This window comes from Fusarium tjaetaba (genome assembly GCF_013396195.1).
Source record: "Fusarium tjaetaba strain NRRL 66243 chromosome Unknown NRRL66243_c0000024, whole genome shotgun sequence".
In the NCBI taxonomy this organism is placed as follows: Eukaryota; Fungi; Ascomycota; class Sordariomycetes; order Hypocreales; family Nectriaceae; genus Fusarium; species Fusarium tjaetaba.
In genome coordinates, this window is record NW_023501220.1 from 112,179 (window position 1) to 133,136 (window position 20,958).

The window sequence follows — 20,958 nt, forward strand, 5'->3', positions numbered from 1 at the left end:
GCCGGCCCGGGCGGCTTACACCGGGATTCTGGTGCTCCGTATCAGAGATAAGCTTCCATTCCCAGCAAGCTGAGCGGTTCGCATGCGGTGCTGCAAACAGCCCCAGGCCCTGCTCCAGCATCTGCAGTGCATTTTCAGGTCCCCGATCTAGTGGCGTCCAGTGAGTGCGAGCATGGACGCCCCGGACAGGATCTGGAATGAGCCTCCCGGGATGGGCTCAATACCAATGATCACTAGATCATTGAGTAGGTTTGGCCTTCACGGGCGCAGGGCAGCCTCTGGGTCAGCAGCCCTCCTTAGTTCGCATTGAGTCACGAGCTCTGACCGAAACTCTGGTTGAGCTGGCTACAGCGGTGACGACCGGCGAACACTGTTATCTTCAGGCTTCCTTGTTTGCTTGATCCCATGGAACTGTCTATATAAGATACTCGCAGCTGGCTCATCTCGTCTCCATCCCATTCATCCATCCATTCACTGCTTTCTATTCTTTCGTTTCCTCATCTTGCGTTTACACCACCAAACTTCACTCTACATCTAGGCATTTTGCCAAGATGGCGTCTATAACAGAATCGCCCACTAACATGCTGCCCTCTCAGACTTTCCCTGATTACACAGACCCATATCAGGAATCCAACATGACTGCCATCTCCGCCAACCCCGTGGCTAACGTCAAGGCCGTTGAGGCCAGCCGTGGTCCTTCTCCCCAGCCTACTCACTTCTCCGTTCCTCTGCAAAATGGCAACGGCGGCAATGGCCACCGCATTCTGCGATCTGCCACCGTTGGCTACATTGCCCCCGAGTTCACTGGCAAGCCTGAGCAGAAGAAGACTGTGAAGTCTATCATCTCAGCCGCTGGTTTCGTCCCTGAGCCCCAAATTGATGAGCAGATCGAGTGGTTCTACGAGAAGCTTGGCATCGATGATGTCTACTTCGAGCTTGAGACCCCCGATGTCATCTCCAGCCACATCACTTCTCTGTATGCCGCTAAGGTCGCTTCCTTCGCTCGCGAGGATAAGCAGGAGGAGATCCGACTGGATATGGAGGCCAACGACCATGCCATCTACATTGATACCAGCGTTGCTGGCAAGACCAACACTGCTGGTCCCCGCTATGAGGAACGCCTTGAGGCCAAGTACATTGATCACCCCGGCTCCAGCAAGTACCGCGTTGAGACTTTCCGATCTCCCGCTGTTGTGAGCCCCAGCTCCAAGGCCACTCTCCGATGTTACTTCGTCTACCAGTGCCAGTTTGCTACTCCTCCTGAGCACACCGACCCCAAGGAGACCAACCTCGAGCTCATCGCCGACAACGGTTTCCTCCGCAAGGCCACCGACAACACCAAGCAAATCTATCAGGACATCATTGAGCTCGCCGTTAACCGAGCTGGTCCTGTCATTGAGGTCTTCGACATTGAGAACACCGACGAGAAGCGAATGGTCGTTGCCTTCCGCGCTCGCACTGCCCAGGGTCTTTTCTCTGCCCTCAGTGACCTTTACCACTACTATGGCGTCACCTCATCTCGAAAGTACCTCGAGCAGTTCTCCAACGGTATTACCGTCATGAGTGTCTACCTCCGACCTGCTTCTGACACCGTCGAGACCAGTGGACAGTTCCCTTCTCTTGACGAGTCCATTGACCAGATCTCAAAGGAGGTTTCTCTCCTCTACTGTCTTCCCCACAACAAGTTCCACAACCTTTTCCTCGATGGACAGCTCAGTCTTCAGGAATCCGTCTACGCCCACTCCGCTTGGGTCTTCGTTCAGCACTTCCTGAACCGATTGGGACCAGAGTACTCTACTCTTGCCGAGCTTCTGGATGTTAAGAACAACGCTCAGCAGGCCCTCCTTTCTAACCTGAAGCGCCGTCTCCGTTCCGAGACCTTTACCCCTGAGTACATCTATGAGATTATTCAGAACTACCCTGGTCTCGTTCGTGCTCTCTATGCTTCTTTCGCCAACATCCACCTTGTTAAGGACCAGGAGGACCCCGTGAAGGTCGTCTCCTCCAGCCTGTCCGTCGAGGTTCTCTCCGACGACGCTCTCAAGGACAAGATCGCCAAGAACGTCAACAACGAGCACGATGAGATGGTTCTCACTGCTTTCCGTGTCTTCAACAACGCCATCCTCAAGACCAACTACTTCACCCCTACCAAGGTCGCTCTGAGCTTCCGTCTTGACCCCTCTTTCCTCCCCGAGGTCGAGTACCCCAAGCCCCTCTACGGCATGTTTCTCGTCATCAGCTCTGAGTCCCGAGGTTTCCACCTCCGATTCAAGGATATCTCTCGTGGTGGTATCCGAATCGTCAAGTCTCGCAACAAGGAGGCTTATGGCATCAACGCCCGCAGCATCTTCGACGAGAACTACGGTCTTGCCAGCACACAGCAGCGCAAGAACAAGGACATTCCTGAGGGTGGCTCCAAGGGTGTCATTCTGTTGGACCCTAAGCAGCAGAACCGTGCCCGTGAGGCTTTCGAGAAGTACATTGATAGTATCCTTGATCTTCTTCTGCCCGCCGAGACCCCTGGTATCAAGAACCCTATTGTCGACCTCTACGGCAAGGAGGAGATCATCTTCATGGGCCCTGATGAGAACACTGCCGAGCTGGTCGACTGGGCTACTGAGCACGCTCGATCCCGTGGCGCCCCCTGGTGGAAGTCCTTCTTCACTGGCAAGTCTCCCAAGCTTGGCGGTATTCCTCACGACACCTACGGCATGACCACTCTGTCCGTTCGTGAGTACGTCAAGGGTATCTACCGAAAGCTCGAGCTTGACCCCTCTACCATCCGCAAGATGCAGACTGGTGGCCCCGATGGTGATCTGGGCAGCAACGAGATCAAGCTTGGTAACGAGAAGTACACTGCCATTGTCGATGGCTCTGGAGTTCTTGCTGACCCCAACGGTCTCGACCGTGACGAGCTTCTGCGCCTTGCGAACGGCCGCAAGATGATCATCGAGTACGATGTTTCCAAGCTGTCTCCCGAGGGTTACCGAGTCCTGTGCGACGACGTCAACATCACTCTCCCCAATGGTGAGGTTATCAACAACGGCACATCGTTCCGTAACACCTTCCATCTCCGTGACACTGGCAGTGTCGACTGCTTCGTCCCTTGTGGTGGTCGTCCCGCCTCCATTGACCTCATCTCGGTCAACCGTCTCATCAAGGATGGAAAGTGCATCTTCCCGTACCTCGTTGAGGGAGCCAATCTCTTCATTACCCAGGAGGCTAAGCTTCGCCTTGAGGCTGCTGGCTGCATTCTGTACAAGGATGCCTCTGCCAACAAGGGTGGTGTGACATCGTCCTCCCTTGAGGTTCTTGCTTCTCTGTCCTTCGACGACGAGGGCTTCGTTGAGAACATGTGCCACAACGCCCAGGGCGAGGCTCCTCAGTTCTACCAGGACTACGTCAAGCAGGTTCAGCTCAAGATTCAGGAGAATGCCCGTCTGGAGTTTGAGGCTATCTGGCGCGAGCACGAGCAGACCGGAACTCCCCGATCTATCCTCTCCGACAAGCTCTCCGTTGCCATTACCGATCTCGATGAGAAGCTCCAGCACTCCGACCTCTGGGACAACGAGAAGATCCGCCGATCTGTCCTTCAAGATGCTCTGCCCCGCCTTCTCCTCGAGAAGATTGGGCTCGACACCTTGATTGCTCGCATCCCCGACTCCTACCTCCGAAGCATCTTCGGCTCCTACCTTGCCAGTCGATTCGTGTACGAGTTCGGCAGCAGCCCCAGCCAGTTTGCCTTCTACGACTTGTAAGTACAACCCATGACACCATGATACCAGAACATATGCTAACTATTGCAACAGTATGTCTAAGCGTATGGCCCAGATCGCCAACTAAAAAGTTGATTGCATGGAACGGTGTTGAAGCGTATGATTTGATTTGTTTACAAGCATAGCATTATTTGTTTTCTCTGATGAGAGATGAGCATTGTCACGGTGTGTTTGCCATATTTGGGACGGCCCTGGCATGGGCCTAATGAATGGGTCAAGGTTAAAGAAAAGTAAGAAAAGACTATGTTTATGTAGTCGATATTAATCAAGATTTTGAAGTTCATAATTTATTTCCTACAGTAGTGACTTTACTTGGTGAGTTCACCCGGTGAAACTTGTGCCGTTTCTGGTGGCTTCTGCTGTTGCGTTGCACTTTGATCAAAGACTTTGAGACACATGATTGTCTCGGGAGAATTGCTGAACGACTTGGAGATCTGATTGCTCAAAATGATCTATCAGCCGTGCTGAGTATGATAGAAATAGAACACATCAGACTAACTAACGTTAGGTACCTGGTACATGAGATGCATGGCATTGTCACGTGTCATGTATAGACAGCTTGATTTCATTGGATGTTGATAGTTCATTGGCGGGACAACAACCTGCATGCAGATACATATGCGTGAGGTCGTATCATAGCCTCCTCATATGTACAATGAGTTTATCGTGGCAAAGGCTGTATGGCTGATCTGTTGCATAGATGGCCGAGTTGGTAGACAAGCACATGATAAGAGACGAATGGTTATTTCCTCTGCAAGACGGTGTTTTGGTGTAATCCAATGGTATGCTGGGTAATTGCACTGCATACCTCATGGCGTGGTAGACTTGGACATGTGAGGTTACAGACAACAGACTACAGAGGTGATTTTGAGGCCACTAGGGGTTACAGTGATTGCCACGCAGAGTATCGGCCTGGCAATTGAGTACAAGTAAGCATCAAATTGGCGAACTCGGGTGCATCATGACATTTAATTACATAACTTCAGTGACGTTGAAAAGTCAATTGAAGGAGTGACTGTCTTATTTCCACAACGTGGATTGAAGCTGGGAAAAGAGACTGGAACATTTACTCACAGCCAATGAAGGCAATTTCCCCTGAGCAATGGAGACCAAGACCCATTTGGCGTGTGGACGTTTCAGCGTTTCAAAGGCCCCGCCGAGACGCGGGTGGCCCTGAACGATTCCCCGGTTGCGTTAGAGCCAAAGTTTACGGTTTCTTGGAAACGCTAATCATTCAGGGGTTTTAATGGGAAACGCGCTCCATCCCGTCTTGTCACGGAATCGGCGCGAGGTAAAATGCCACCCACCCGACCACAAGAGGAGACAGTGTACAATATATTTGATGGAGAGTAAGTGATATGCAATCAATCAATGTAAATAGACCAAAAGCACTGTCAATGGGTACCTAAGTAGCCATTACAGTGCGTTGCATGACTCTCTGTACCTATTCAACGTTAGCTCACTTCTCAATCATTGCTGCAGCTCGCATCATGATCCTTTACTCGACTGGTTCAGCCCTCAAAGGGAGAGTCTCGGAGTGGAAAAGAGAGACCCCTGCTATCAGTATCGTCGTCTCGTCATGCGCTCTTCTTTTCTTTTGCCTCCATTTATCGTTCTCTCCCGTCTTGGCCCCAATGATGGTCTAATAGACCGGCCATGAAACCGCAGCCTCCACTTTTGTTTCCGTGCAGTAGATCTTTTTGCACTCGATTCTCGAGCTGCTTTCAGCCTGGATGGACGAGTTATCTGAAACGGGTGACGCTCCATTCAACGGCCTCGTCCCCGTCCGCACTAACTAACATCAACCATCCGTTTGCGATAGACGGAGTGCATTAGGGGCTTTGATATCTGGACTACGTGGTTAGAATAGGAGACTGAAATTTTGCTAAAAGATTCTAGAGGGATTGTTAGGGCAGAAAACGTTAGATCTGTTCCTCTTGAATCAGTGACCACACCAATAGAGGTGCCTGACAGTGACAGTATCAGTGGTAGTTTCACTGCGGCAGTGGAGTCAGTCTTTTTGGTGCCCTGCCAAGGTCCCGCCAGGAAACGAAACTTGGGCCAGACCAGTTTACTTTATTATTATTATTACTACTACTACCTACAGTACTACTACGCCATCCTTTTCCCACACAGACACAGAACAAAGATCGTCGCTCGTCCTCTCCAGTTTTTCGACACCCAGAGATTCGTTCCCACTCACTTGCGCAGAAGCAGCTTCATGTTGGACGAGCCCGTGGCTGGCCACTGGGCATTTTGGTTGATCGATTGACTTTTACGGGCGCAACCTTGTTCACCACGCTGAGCGACACCAAATCCAATCGAGGACCACGACCGAAAGCCTGATATTGCAAGGCCCCCAACGACCGAAGCAAGCAAACAAACAAACAAATCAATCAGGTACCTCTGAGTTGGACGAGGATATCCTCGCAAGGATCTACCGCCCGCCTCTCACGTAACGGCATACATACTGTACTGTGGACAGGCAACAAAAAACCCGGCCCCCAGCCGTCAGCATCCAACACCCGAGTTTGAAATAAAAAATTGAGACGGCGCTTCTCTGGTGCCAGGGGTCAAGCATCTCCCATCTTTTGGTGCCTTGCGCCTTCAGGGACAGTTGTCGTCGGAGCAGAGTGACTTGTTGTTGACGGCCTCGCTCGTCGTTTCTATCCGTCAAAATGACACGACCATCGATCGTCAGAGCCGGTATGTGCCTAGTGTTTTGCCTTTGCTGTCCTGTCCTGCCTTTTACACTTGGAACGAGATGCCAATGTCACCCTAAGTCTTAGTCTTTGGGATTTGCGATCGGGGTGCATCGCCTCTTGCGCAGCCTCATCCTCGTGTTGTTTCGTCGGTCCCTCTTACAATGCAACTTTCTTTCCCCTGCCCCCTTTATACATACAAACTTCGCTTCGTCTTTTCAACCACATGGAACCCTTGAAGTAGACCTTCGGCCAACTTCTCCCTCGCCCATTCTTTTTTTTATTACTTTCTTTTTCTTTACGTTTCATCGTACTTTCGTCTACCCTTGCCCCCGGTCACTGTCCAAGCTCGAACCTTTCTGTTGCTCTCCGGGGTCGCTGCAAGTCATGATACATTCCAACCACTCGACTTAGTCCTCTACTTTCACATTCCTTGTGTTCATAAGCTTCTTTTGACGACACCACAAACTGACGTTAACGACCCTTTGCCCCGATCGCAGATACTATCGATCTCCAAGATCATCACTCTCCATCCGCTCAGGACCACTCGAAGAGCCCACGCCTGGGCGGCAACGCCAACTCCCTAGGTCCCCACCAAGCTGAGACTATTCGTGAGGTCACACACGACATTGCAGACGAACAGCGACGCTCTCCAAGAGTTTCTCTCGACAACCGCAACAGTCTCGACGAAATTGATTCCTTTGCAGACGAACTTGTCGCCAACTCTACAAGTGGGAATACTCGCGCACAGGGCGCACGCGACAACAATAGCAATATGAATCAAGAAGATGCGCTGGCAATTGCGCAGAATGGAGGCGTCTCATCTTCGGATGAGGGCGAGCTCGACGGCGACGATGACCTCGATGACGACATGATGGATAAGATCTCAAGTTCGCCTTCGATTGAAGATGGTGGGTGCTACCCCGTCGCTACCCCTGCGGCATGGCCACGCCGTGTCTCTTCCCTACCTTCGCAGAGGAGTAGTACTCCCAGTATCTCTGGTTCAAGCGGCACCAGAGTTTGCTCGCCATATCCTGAACCCCCCAACTACGTACCCAGTCCATGCGCAATTGCGCAGCTTCCACGAGCATTACTCACAAAAGTCCGGAACCATCGTCTTCATGGTGAGTATGACGGTCGCGACGAGCATAATAACGACGCCGAACCCGAACCCGACGATAGTTGGACAACGTCCAATTCGACAGCCGAATTTCACGAAATGTTCGAAGAAGTTGAACCACAGGCTAGGTCCAGCAGCAATGAAGGCTAGCATCCTTCTGCTGAAGGATTGAGCATTGGAGGAAAGGGCACCGTAGCCGATAACAGAGAGCAGGATATTTTCTATGATTGTGATCCAATGCTGGATCTATCCGATTCGGATTTTGACGACGACGAAAGCCCCGACTTCGATCCCGCACTTACTGTTCCCTACGAAGAATCTTTTGAAGACGATGATTCTGAACTCTCCATTCCTGACGACTACAATTTCATTGACTCCGGCTGGGCGGTTGAGTGCTTACAAGACATAGAGGATATTGATTTCGAATTCGTTTACGCGCTTCACACTTTCGTGGCCACCGTTGAAGGTCAAGCAAATGCAACCAAAGGTGACACCATGGTTTTGCTAGACGATAGCAACAGCTACTGGTGGCTAGTCAGAGTTGTTAAAGACAGCAGCATTGGTAAGTACAAAGATTTCCACCTCCACTGGTCAGTGACTAACGAAATACCAGGATATCTACCTGCAGAGCATATTGAAACGCCAACGGAACGTCTAGCACGTCTGAATAAACACAGGAATGTCGATGTACGTAAATTGGCTTCGTTTTTGACTCAAACTTGTTACTAAAACCCAATACAGCTCTCTGCAACTATGTTGGGGGATACGGCGGAGAAGAAGCAACAAACGTTCAAATCGCCAATTAGATTTGGACGCAAAACGGTCACATTCACTTCACCCACGTACCACGACTACACTGAGATCGACGACTATTCGTCCGACGAAGAAGACTTGGATGACTTATTCGCCGGCTCGACCACTACAGCCAAGCAAGATCAACAACAAGAACAAAAGAAAGATCGAGATCCAGCTTCGACAATATCGATCATAGAAGATGATTCATCAGAGGAGAGCGCCAGGGTTGAGCCTCTCAAGCCCCGTTCAAATAAAGATGTTAAAATGGCTATGGAGCCGTCAAAGGTTGACACTGTGGAAGAGGAAGATGAGACGAGAAGCAGTGAGGAAATACTATTCGACAACAAACAGGAAGGCCCCAGCAGATCCCGCAATGGTACCGTCAGAAACACCGACTCTTTCTTTAGAGATGAGACAGTCGAGACCAAGAAGATCACTCTCACGCCCAATTTACTACGAGACGACAACCAACCTCGGCCGTCTCAGGACTCAACAACCAAGGATATCAAGTCCCGAGGAAGTCTTGATAAGCTAGACAAGGAGCTCATGTCCGACAAGGAGAAGAAGAAGCACCAAGATAAGTCTCGGAAAGAGAAGGAAAAGAAGCCGAGCGCCATCCGAAGTTTCTTTTCCAGAAAGGACAGAAAGAAGTCGGTCGACGACGATGACGAATCTTTTGGCAAGCGCTCTATGGATATCGTATCGGAGCCTCGGGACAGCGAGTCAATTGAAGAGGTCGCATCGCCTGATAGACAACCGCAACGGAGTACAAGCAAACTTCAGAAGCAGCTCCCACGAACTGAAGCATCTCCTGGCAAGGGTGGGGAGACCTCGTCGACCATGGAACTCGCAGCTTATCTGGCCGAGTCTCGGGTCAACGATGTGTCCAACGTGCCACCAGCGTCGATGCGGATCGTCAATCCCGAGACACAGGAGACACATGAAGTGCCATCAAATTCACAAAGTGGTGGGGATCCGGCCAAGGTACGTTCCTCTTCAGCCGCTGCACAACACGACGATACGAAGGCATTGGCGAGGGCGTTGGGCCGCAGCGCAAGCACAGGGGGCGAGCCTAGGGCAACCAAGACAGTCAAGCCTCGGCCATTGATGGACCTGGATGAACTGTCAAGCTCCGACGAGGATGATGTGTCTCAGCCTACGAACCGAACGACACCAGAGCAACCCGTCGAGAAGAAGCCCGAGGGCGGGCTACGGCCACAACTGCCAGGAGCGTTCCCTGATAGCTTCGATGCAACCGCCAAGCCGAACGCATCCACAGCGGCAGGCCAAGGCCAGAAAGATCGTCTGTCAGAATCACCGGTGCAGTTGTCACCTGTCAACACAACACGGCCACCAGCACTGGAGATTGACACGTCCTCCCAAGAAGGTCGCTCGTCCTCCGATGTACCGTCACCAGAGCTCATGCCTGGTGACGAGACACCTAAGGATAGTAGCTCAACGAAAAGTGCCAAAGAACCTGGCTGGGATGACGAGAAACTTCGAGCCTTCTTTGACGATGGTGAGCACGTTCGAGATCTGCTCATGGTCGTGTACGACAAGACAGACGTGGAACCTGTTAGCAAAGATCACCCGGTGGTCAGTGGTATGTTTAGAGAACAGAACGCTAAGCTAGCGGAGATTACCACTGTGAGTATTTTCATCGTCGCCTCATTTGGCATACATTATATTGCAGCAATACTAATGCATCTACAGCAACTTGACAACATGCTCGGGGACTGGTTGGCTAGGAAGCAACGGCTTCGCGGCTCAGTATGAAATAGCATATCGAAGCACGAGGGCGTTTTGAGTATATCGTTGGCTTTAACAGCTGGGCCAGAGGCCTAGCTCTGTATGAAAAGGAGATCTCATTCTTGGTTCGTTGAACGACTTGACTATCTAGGGGAATATGGATTGCTGGTTCTGGACACGTCCATGAAGACAGTCCATTGTGTTAGGTATAGGCGTTTGAAGGGCACGACTTTTTTGATTGAGCGAGGATTGGCATGAATCGAATCCTCGGGCCGTGCTTTGGGCATTTTGACATATCCTTGGGACCTAGTTTTACAGAGGGCGCCTCTGTTGATAAGAAGTATTTGCATACATATATATACACAAACATCATTTATAGCGAGAAGATTCCGGATGTCGGAGTAGCCATTTTCACGTGAAGGGATCCCTGTATGTGCATGGAGTGAGTGTATGTATGCCTCTTTGTATGCAAAGTGATTGACCCAGCCACTCTTTTTTCAACACGTCCCGGCCATGATTACCGAAGAGGCTAAGGAGGTTAGGCCAGGTCGGTAGTTTCATGTGGTGTCGTGCAGAACAAGCGAGTGAGAATACGGGTGATGCTGATAGTGCATGAAGTTATTCATTCATGTTTGTAGATAGGTAGTTAGAGAATTAGAGGAGACCGAGGTCTAGAGGAGACAGCCGAGAGGAGGAAAAGAATGCGACGTTTACTTGTGGCTGAAATAACCATTCAAGGCCTGGGGAGCTCCATAGGCTGCTGTACATAAGAGGAAGCTGGTGGGTTCTGAGTGGATGTCAGCACGCAAGCTCGCCAATTTGGGAGCTGGAGCCGCGGTAGCTGAAGCTGCCGAATGGAGGCACCCATTTTACCAAGGGTAAACACTGTTTTGTTTTGAGAGATTTGGTTGGCTCGATTGTTATTATTTACAGCGGGCCGAGGCATTGTGGACTGGGCACCTCAGATTAAATGTAGGTATCGTTTGAGTATATTTTAGGCTTAAGCCATGCTGCAACGGTACCCCAACTCTACTTGTCCCAGCCACCGTCTTTGGACGTTGCCCCTGTCTTGTTGCAGCTCAAGCGTCTGGAGTGAGCTGAGCTTGACTTAGGTTGACTTGACTTCTTTCTCTTCAATCTCATCTCCCAGTCAAAGTCCACTCCAGCCCAGTTCAGCGCGCACGCACTCCTCCCGTCCTCCCCCGAAGGCTCAAGGCTCAAGCCCCCCCCCCAGATCGGTCACCTCCATCCATCCTTAGCACCCAAGGCCTGAGACAAACAAATCAACACCAACACCAACCCAACCGCTACCTACCTACCTACGCTCCACTCACTTCCACGTCTGTCTCCCCCATCTCACCATCTTCAACTTATCATCATCACCACCATCATCATCCTTCGGCACCGGCGCTTGTAAGTTTATTTTCTTCCTTTCCTCTCTGTTCCGATTACCCTGGACCGGGATGAGCTCCATCTCCACGTCAACAACAACAGCATCCATCACCTTCCATCACATCACCCGTCATCATCGACTTGCAGCCCTTCCCTCAACCTCTCTGGCCTTGGTCTCGTTGCTCGAGTAAACAAAGCCATTGGCTAGATACCTCACGAGAACTTCAATTGGCTCTGACCCACCCCAATCCTTGCCTTACAATATTCTCTCACAATCTTGTCAAGTCTTCTCTCCTGTCATCCATTGTCATGTCCAGCTGCTGCTGTTGAGCGAGCGCGCACATTCCCTCATCCCCATGTCAATAACGATCCGCGATCGTTAGACCCCACCTGTTTATATTGGACATCCTCACTGACACTTCGGTCAAAGTCTCTCTTGCGCGTCTGACCCTTGACTCGACCCGTTGATGACGCCGTCGCGGCCGTGTTGACTTTGACGATAACATCCGACGAGGACGATCACGACGACGACGAAAAGGACATAGCGCGCCGTGAGCACAAACCAAGATCCAACAGATCAAAGGCATCATTCAATCTGGAGCAATTTACCCTGAGTCGGATCAAAATAATATTCTTATCTGGACCTCGAACTAGAACGCGCTTCTCACTTAATCATACCCTTCACCATCACCGCCATATAGCCGAATAATAGCAAGCATGGTTGACTTCAAGAGTGAAACCGTCACCAAGGTGTCGGAAAAGGTCCACGATGCCACTGAAAAGATGGGCGACATGCTTGACCAGGCCGAAGCTGGCAAGATTCCTGGCACAAAGGGCCACCACCCCGTCTCTGCTGTGATCGGTACAGCTTTGACCGGTGGTATGAAGAATGCTGGTACCAAGGGTTATCTGGCGGTACGTTGGAGACCCGACCCTACCTGCTCAGGATGCTGGAAGCTAGAATGCGCATAAGCTACTCCCCCAAGCTATGATGCTATGGCTCTGCAATATCCTAGAGGAAAACAACATTGATCATGACTGACGAACTGATAGGCTTACATCAAAGAGCTTGAGGACAATCCTCTGCGCACCAAGATGCTCACCGCTGGTACTCTTGCTGGTACACAGGAGCTCGTCGCTTCATGGCTCGCCAAGGACCGCAACAAGCACGGCAACTACTTCACTGCTCGTGTTCCCAAGATGGCCGCATATGGTGCTCTCATCAGCGCTCCTCTAGGTCATTTCCTCATCTGGGCGCTCCAGAAGGCTTTCAAGGGCCGCACCAGCCTGCGCGCCAAGATTCTGCAGATTCTTGTCAGCAATCTCATTGTAAGTTATAAACAGCATTCCTTGATTATCCAGCTCGTGCGCATGTGGAGGCAGAGATCGATGGTTTGAAAGAACAAGTCTGTGCGATCAAGTTGCAAGTGAGACGATTGAAGTACGCTCATGTTCGGAGAAAACTTGGGAACGCAACTTGAGCGAGATTTGAAGGACCCAGTTTTGTATCATCAGTCGCTAACACAACCCCTAGATCGCTCCTATCCAGAACAGCGTCTACCTCGTTGCTATGGCTCTCATCGCCGGCGCTCGCACCTACCATCAGGTTCGTGCTACCGTCAAGGTTGGCTTCTGGAAGGTGATGCGGGTCTCGTGGATCACCTCGCCTATCTGCCTGGCTTTTGCTCAGAAGTTCCTCCCTGATCAGCTCTGGGTACCCTTCTTCAACATCGTGTCCTTCATCATCGGCACCTACATCAACACCATCACCAAGAAGAAGCGTCTCGCAGCTCTCCGCAAGAAGCACTTCGGTGACGACCGTCGATCCAACGCCGGTGATATGCGACCAGGCCGCCCCGATGACTACCCTCCTCCTGGCATGGGTGGCCCCAACCCTCCCTACTAAGCGACTCCATCTCAAGCGCCGATCCGAGCTCAGCCACGCCAATGAAGCTAGGTGCAAGATGGCATTAGGAACGGCTAAAGAGGAGGGAAACCTAGTGACGAAGGAGTGAACCAACATTGACTTCTTGGCGATGGGTGGATGATGTCGAAACCCATGCTCGGATGGGTCGTGTCGCTTGACAAGTATATACCCGAGATGAGGGGGTGAGTTGGACCGGTGCCCGTCCTGAACTCAGGCTGTTGAATATGTATCTACAAGAGAAATTCTGGTTAAGGATAAGGGAAATGTGGAGGGGAAGTGGTAAGATGTGTATGTTTGTATGTGCGAGTTGCTGGTTAATGAAATGAACTAGTATTTTTATCTTTTTTATACACCTTCTATAGTAGAGTTACCTGGTTGGCCTGTTAGAGCCTAATTTGAGGATATGTGAGAATAACTCTGATACGTGAGTGACATCTGCCTGAAACTTTGAGCTAAAGGCCTTGGGGCCTATCATTTCGGAAGAGGTCTTCGCATCTCCCGTATGACATCATGGTTGGAAACTCTTGATGGTGGCTTCGGGCTGCTGGGCCGGGACTATTTGCAGATGCGAAATGTCCCTTGGCTGGGCAACTCGCCATGGCATGCGAGGTGAGTGATGGAGGCTCGATGAACAAGTATAGTAGCCTGACTACATGAGGGACCAAAACAAGACAGGCACCTCATGAGTTTCCAGTACTCTTGCTTTGTCTTATGAGATCGCGGCCGGGGCTTCTGCTTTGCCAAAATAGTCGTATAGCCTGCCGTGTTTCGAGACACTCCGTAGAGGGAGAAGTCAGTGCTTTAGGGTGCTTCAGTCGCCTTGATCCGGAGCAGCAGTCTCGGCCATAAATCCAGGGCTCCAATACTCCCACTCGCCCTTTGTCTGCTTATCAACCCACAGCATGCCGCCTGCAACGAGATCGTCTATCACGGTTCGGGCGCGCGCCCTATCCCAGCCCAGGTTGTCCCTCAGCATACTGACACTCACATAACCCAGGACTTGGGCCGCTTCGACGACCGAGACTTGGTCATCGTTGAGTTCACGGGGTACACTCCGCACATACTCCTTTCGGCCTACACGCACGACAGCATACGCGCCGCCTAGCGGAGCAAGCGTCTGTACAGCGCGCCGGATATCATCGTCAGCAATGGGATCAGCGCCATCCATACGTCCTGCGGCAACCCGCTCTCTCAGTTCCGCCAGACCGATAAGACCTCCATTCTCCCCGCGTGTGGCGCCGCAAACCTCAACAATCCTTACAGCGAGCTCAAAGTAAAAATCGTTGACCGTCTTTCCGAGTAACTGGGCCCATATGGAGCTTCCATCCGAGCTGCTGTTGCTATTGCTGCTCGCTAGTGGATCTACGCCGATGGCAGCGCACATGCGAGCAAACTGGGCGCGAAAAGCGGGATCGGAGCGGATATCGCGAGCGTGTGTGTTTGCGAACTGCTGGAGGAGGGAGCGGAACACGGCGAGCTGTGTTTCGAGAGCTTGGGCGTTGTTGGCGCGCAGGGAGGAGCCATGAGATGCGAATTGTGCTGATGTGAGACGTGAGCGGTCAAAGGCCGCAAGGCCTACGCCTTTGCGTGACATTGTAGAAGTTTGGGATGGGGTTGTTGGAGGAGTAAGGTAAGGTTGGTGTTGATGTTAGTGGAGGGTCGGGATTACGTCAAATGGCGGGGGTGGGCCTTGATAGATAGATGGGATTGTGAGACAGATCCCTCGATATGCATGGTTTTAAGTATATATATACAAACCGTATTCAGGTCCAAACTCTGAATAAGATATGTTGTTTAAGAGACTACAAACAGTTGGGCAGTGGAAGATGGGGGAGAAAATTGTTGCTCTTATACACCAGTTGGCTGCTGATTGAGTGAGCATAGGATGCCCTAGTTGCAAACAGAGAATTCCCACAATAGTCCAAGAATTGGATGTCATCAGAATCAGCCCCCATACAAATTGGCGCTCATCTACTTGTCAACATAAAGGAAGTGATCAACTTTGTAGTTGTTTGGTGTAAGTTGATTCGACTAAAGCAGCCCAAAGAGGTGGTGGGTCCACTTTGAAGTCGGTACCTCTACGATGCAATTTCCCACCTCAGACTTGACCTCGCTCTCCTTTGTTCTTATTCCCACTTGCACAACATCACAGCAATTAACTACTCAACTTCAAAGTTCAAGCCTCTACAATATGTTTATGCACGAGTCTATCTATCATGTATCTCCTGCAACGGAATCTCTCGGCCTTCGAGACCGAGACCTGTTCCTTCTTTGAACCCAAGAGTGGTGTGGTTTGGCGTGTATGGTCTGTCATGATATGATACCATTTTGGATTTAACTTTCCAAAACGAACAAGTCTTTAGTCTTCTCTCCTTTTGATATCATCCTGGAAGCCTCTGACTTTGGCCCTGATACTGATAAACCCGTTGCCCTAGCACCGCCATTGCCATGGCAGTGAACCTGCCCCTGATCGTGAGATAGTCATCACTTCATTAATCCAGAGCAGAAACTCCACGTCTCTAAGAATATTCCATCTTCGTCGATGCGGAGATATCCCCGATCACTGGGTCTGGCACTGAGCTTGGCCATCGCCCATATCGTCCTCGTCGTCCTCCCAGTCGCCACCGAATCGGCCATCACCCGAGTTCTCACCCATCTGTTACCGAATTAGCTACTGGCTTCAAACGCAGTCACGATGAAATATGCTTACCTTCTCGATGTCAGCATCGTCCTCATACTCGACTTCGTCGACTTCCTCGGCTTCAATGTTCGCAGGGGGAGGGGGCAGCATTTTTTGCAGTGTCTCATACTCCGATTCGCTCTTCAACCAGCCATCCTCAGGGAACTCCACCTTGACAATCAAGTAGAGGTCACCCTTGGTCTCGCCACGCTTCATAGGCATGCCCTCGCCGGGAACCTTGAGGCAGTCACCTGGTCGTAGGATCTTGCCTTGAGGCCGCTCGATGTGAATGCCACGTCCATCGAGATGCTTGAATACTGTTCGTGAGAATCCTGATAGAGCCTCTCCAAGAGATACAGTTAGTTCAGCAGACAGATCATGTCCAATGCGAGTGAAGACATCATGGGGTTCTTCCACAAGTGTGAAGACAATATCGCCAGGCGTTTGGTCCGGATACTGGTCGGCTTCACCCTCCAGGACGATACGCTCGCCCTGCATCGAGCCTCTGGGGATGTAAATCTCGAGAACCTTCTTCTCCTGTGTTGTTCGCTTGCCCTTGCACTTCTTGCACCGGTCCTTCTCTTTGAAGACCTGGCCAGCACCCTGGCAGTGATCGCAAATAACGGTCTCACGGCGCATCATACCAGGCCCTATCTGGCGGAAGGCCTCAACGATACCATTACCCTTGCAGCGCTCGCAGGAAGAAGACTTGGACTTCTCTTTGCCGCCGGAGCCCTTGCACTGGCCACAAAGTACCTGCTTGTTGGCAGCAAACTTGACAGTCTTACCACGGTAAAGCTCCTCGAGCGTCACTTTGTACTCTTGCTCCTCATCAGGACCACGTCTGGGTCGGCGAGCGCCGCCGGGACCTCCAGGGCCACCAGGGCCTCCGGGACCCATGCCAAAGCCAAACATTTGGGAGAGGATATCGTTGAGGTCGACCTCAGGGCCACCGGGGCCGCCTCGGGACTTGTCGAAGGCGGCCATTCCGTGGACATCGTAGAGCTCGCGCTTCTGCTCATCGCTGAGAATTTCGTAGGCGTGCGTGACTTCCTTGAACTTGGCTTCGGATTCTTCTCGATGCTCTTCAGCGACCTTGTCTGGGTGGTACTTTAGGGCGGCCTATTTCGAATCTGTAAGAAAGTGCTGTACGATGTGTGTGTATAACCGCGACCACATACCTTGCGATAAGCCTTCTTGATCTGATCAGGTGTGGCAGTTCTGTCGATCTCGAGAAGTTCTAGCAGTCGAGTTAGCCAGGCAGGCCTTGCTTATCAACCACCACAAAATTGGCTATAACGAACGAGTGGCTGGAATAATAAACTTGTCTTTCTAGACGTACCATAGAGATCGACTTCCTCAGCGCCAGGAGCGCCTGCGTTGAAAGGGTTCCCGTCCATCTTGAAGATCGGAGATGAAGCAAGGTTAGTAGGTACAGCAAAATAGGCTACAGTACTTTTGGCGTACTGTAATGCAGGATGAAGAATTGGTCCGCTCCGTCGATCAACTCTGTTGGCTGAGTGCAAGCAGCAGGGGCCCGTAGAAAATCTTTTGGCGCGGATTTGGAGCGCGGGGTACGTAAGGGAAAGAAGAAAAGAGAAAAGGTCGAATACCCTTAAGTCAAACAGTATAAATCAAGGGAGTCTTCCTCGATAATGCACTGTCGACTTGACGTTTTCTAATATTGTGACTCTGTAATCTACAACAAGAAATTAAAATGCAGAATCCGTTCTTATCATACAAAGTTGTCTCAATGTTTGCACTTGACTTTGCCTGCGTCATGTTCGTTGACGCCTGGCATTCCAATTTTGATAGCAAATCCAACTCTGTTTGCTTGTTACAAGTAAAATTAGCTCCGACAGGACCGATAAAGGCCTTTATAGTCTGTATCATATCCAGTTCTGAATTTATTACATCTTGGATATACATCGAACAAACAGTTTTTATGTCTCTCAAAATCTGCCCCTCCATTGTTTAACGACGCGATTCAAACTTCAGGGTCTCATGTCCACTGATAAGAAATTTTGACTCTTATCGCAGGCGACGATTTCCGTGAGACGACACAGGCCGCCATAGTGTGGCGCACTGCACTGACTCGCCATGCACCGCCACAATTTCACAATCTCATGAGACTGGTTTACTCACTCACACTCGTTTATTAGCTTGTCATGAGAGGCACATTTTCAATATGAGGCCCTTGTTAAGCCACCGAACGAGGCTTTCAAGAAACCTTATACAATATCGGGTTTTATATCATCCAATACCTCTTCTTACTCGTCGCAACTTCACAAGCTCTGTTGCTCGTCAACATGATCAAAATTCTGATATAGCGAAGAAGGCTTCTCAAAGTCCTTCAGAAGAACTCAATGAACAAGGAGGAAAACATGATCGATCCATTAAGAAGCCATCAAGACTGGCGGCTTTAAAGAAGCGTGACCAGAAGGTTGGGGGTAAGGATGCCAAGGTCAAAGGGGGAGAACCAAATCAGCGATATATCCTTGGACAATCAGCCGACAAGCCAATCCGTACACGTTTTGCGCCGTCGCCTACCGGATATCTGCACCTTGGCTCTTTGAGAACTGCGTTGTTCAATAATTTGGTGGCCAAGGCTACAGACGGCGGTGATTTCATTATTAGAATTGAGGATACTGATCAAGTAAGTCTTTAGTGTGTAAGACTTCGGTTTGCAGCCACTCATGCTAATTATCCAAGAATCGGTTGGTGCCTGATGCTGAAGAAAGAATCTTCAAAGACCTCGAATGGGCCGGTCTTGAATGGAGTGAAGGTCCTGACAAAGGAGGTCCATATGGCCCCTATCGACAAGTAAGCTCCTCTTGACTTTGTCACCCTCACCTTGTACTGATCCAGTAAGTAGTCAGAACGTCTGGAGACCTATAAAGAACACACGCAGACCTTGCTCGAAAATGGCTCTGCCTATCGTTGCTTCTGTGATCAAACAGTCCTCGAAGCCCAGAAGCGAGCTCTCCACGAAGCTGGCAAGTCTACGGCTTACCCTGGCACATGTCGTACTCTGCCGCGCTCTGAGTCTGATGAGCGAGCCGCCAAGGGTGAAGCTCATATCGTTCGGCTTGACTCTACTCGGTTCGGCACGCCAAAGTTCAAGGATGCTATCTACGGGCCTTTCCAGAAGAAAGAGCCCGAGGAGGACTTTGTTCTCATGAAAAGAGATGGATATCCAACGTACCATCTTGCCAATGTAGTTGATGACCATTTGATGAAGATTACACATGTCATCCGTGGTGAAGTAAGTATTCTCATGGATTGAAATTCTGCGATATTTACTTACATCTGCATAGGAATGGCTCATCTCAACACCCAAGCACCTGGCCCTCTATGAAGCTTTCGGCTGGGAGCCCCCGACCTTTGCTCACCTGGGCCTTCTCGTTAGCAACAACGGATCCAAGCTTAGCAAGCGCGATAGCAGCGTCGACCTGTCTACGTATATGGACCAGAACGTCTTTCCTATGGCTTTACAGGCGTGGCTTGCCAACCTAGGTGCATCTACGAAGAGAGATGCGAAGACACCGAGAACCCTCAGTGATGTCGCCGAGAATGTAAGTTGTTTCTGAAAGCTGCTGTAGTCTGCCAGTACTGCATGGCAAGTGTGCTAACTCTGGATCAGTTGACTTACAAGTTCACCCGAGGTGGTATCAAACTCAATCCAACCAAGCTCGACTTCTTCCAGCACGAGTATCGAAATCTCCTTACGAAGACACCTTCTACCGACCACACATCTCGTGAGCAGGAGCTCATAAGAGATTACCTTGTGACTCCCCTCGTCAACGAAGTTCATGCCATCACCGCCTCCTCCCAGTCCATTTCTGATGACTACAAGCCCATCCAACCCACAGGCACGGCTCTCAACTGGCCCACCCCCTTATCTCCTGTTCCAGCCATGCTTTCGTCGGAATCTTCTCAGTCATATACTTCCAAGATCATCTTTCAAGAAACTGTACGATATGCTTCTGTGGCTAACTTGGCCCGTTTGCTACCGTACTTCTTCTGGCGTCCTCCTCCTGATATTTATCGAGCAGCCCTCGTCAGTGAGACTCCGCGTCTCGACTTGGTTGAATTGGTCAACAAGACCGTGCAAGGAAATGATGACTGGGAGACGACCGTTGACCGCTTATTTGAGAGTATCCCTTCCGACCAGGCTCCCGACTTACATGCTATTCTTCGCCTAATTGCGATTGGTGATTCACAGGCTGTGAGCAAGTCGTCCCGCATTCTGTTCGATGTGCTGGGTCAAGATGAGTGGCGATTCCGTGCCAATCTCGTGGCTTCTTTGCTTGGTGAACTGGAATCTAGCGGACAACTCCCCGTCAGGACTGTATAGAGAGTAGAAATTCGGCAAAGATATGAAAAGTCATCTAGTTTATTGGTTGTCCACGGTATTGAGCATCGAGGTCAGGGCTTTGGATAAAATTGGAGATGTGTTGTATGAGTAGCTGTAAAATTATGCGCAAATTCAAGGACAGGCATGGCTGGGGTAGATACTACCAACCCCTATTCACGATCAATCAACTTGCTTCACGATGGACTATCAAATGTGTTGTTGTCATAATGTCATGATTGAGGTTAACCGCGAACCCTTGGGTCTCGCCCTGTTCTTTTCTCTGATTCCCCCCGTATGAGTGATTAGATAGGTAGAAATAAAATACCCCGGACTCCGGCTGCCTGCCTGCCATCTAACTTAGAACCCTTAATATGCTAGACTATTTTGACATGTTTCGAAAAGTACAAGATTAAGATAATGGTAAAAATCCAAGAACAGAAAAGGGTCTTTTCTGGAGATT

General features: G+C 50.5%; 6 protein-coding genes across 6 annotated transcripts; 4 read left to right on the forward strand and 2 right to left on the reverse strand.

Annotated features, from left to right (window-relative positions):
- Positions 1-551: 551 nt before the first annotated feature.
- Positions 552-3,843, forward strand: FTJAE_1191 (NAD-specific glutamate dehydrogenase; the record flags this gene model as incomplete). Its single annotated transcript, XM_037344903.1, has 2 exons — positions 552-3,754; positions 3,810-3,843. 2 exons carry the CDS (start codon positions 552-554, stop codon positions 3,841-3,843), a joined length of 3,237 nt encoding a protein of 1,078 aa, XP_037211663.1.
- A 2,611-nt stretch (positions 3,844-6,454) lies between these two features.
- FTJAE_1192 (ATP dependent RNA helicase) lies at positions 6,455-10,169 on the forward strand (the record flags this gene model as incomplete). The annotated part of the gene is made up of 6 exons (XM_037344914.1): positions 6,455-6,482; positions 6,979-7,726; positions 7,772-8,160; positions 8,212-8,285; positions 8,340-10,040; positions 10,107-10,169. The coding sequence occupies 6 exons, from the start codon at positions 6,455-6,457 to the stop codon at positions 10,167-10,169; spliced, it is 3,003 nt and encodes a 1,000-aa protein (XP_037211664.1).
- Positions 10,170-12,251: 2,082 nt separating this feature from the next.
- FTJAE_1193 (uncharacterized protein) lies at positions 12,252-13,440 on the forward strand (the record flags this gene model as incomplete). Its single annotated transcript, XM_037344925.1, has 3 exons — positions 12,252-12,449; positions 12,588-12,863; positions 13,069-13,440. 3 exons carry the CDS (start codon positions 12,252-12,254, stop codon positions 13,438-13,440), a joined length of 846 nt encoding a protein of 281 aa, XP_037211665.1.
- An 832-nt stretch (positions 13,441-14,272) lies between these two features.
- FTJAE_1194 (SNF8-like protein) lies at positions 14,273-15,055 on the reverse strand (the record flags this gene model as incomplete). Its single annotated transcript, XM_037344936.1, has 1 exon — positions 14,273-15,055. One exon carries the CDS (start codon positions 15,053-15,055, stop codon positions 14,273-14,275), a length of 783 nt encoding a protein of 260 aa, XP_037211666.1.
- Positions 15,056-16,021: 966 nt separating this feature from the next.
- Positions 16,022-17,541, reverse strand: FTJAE_1195 (uncharacterized protein; the record flags this gene model as incomplete). The annotated part of the gene is made up of 4 exons (XM_037344947.1): positions 16,022-16,117; positions 16,172-17,263; positions 17,323-17,381; positions 17,484-17,541. The coding sequence occupies 4 exons, from the start codon at positions 17,539-17,541 to the stop codon at positions 16,022-16,024; spliced, it is 1,305 nt and encodes a 434-aa protein (XP_037211667.1).
- A 788-nt stretch (positions 17,542-18,329) lies between these two features.
- On the forward strand, positions 18,330-20,498 carry FTJAE_1196 (glutamyl-tRNA synthetase; the record flags this gene model as incomplete). The annotated part of the gene is made up of 5 exons (XM_037344958.1): positions 18,330-18,797; positions 18,854-18,964; positions 19,053-19,406; positions 19,459-19,716; positions 19,785-20,498. 5 exons carry the CDS (start codon positions 18,330-18,332, stop codon positions 20,496-20,498), a joined length of 1,905 nt encoding a protein of 634 aa, XP_037211668.1.
- Between the last annotated feature and the right edge of the window lie 460 nt (positions 20,499-20,958).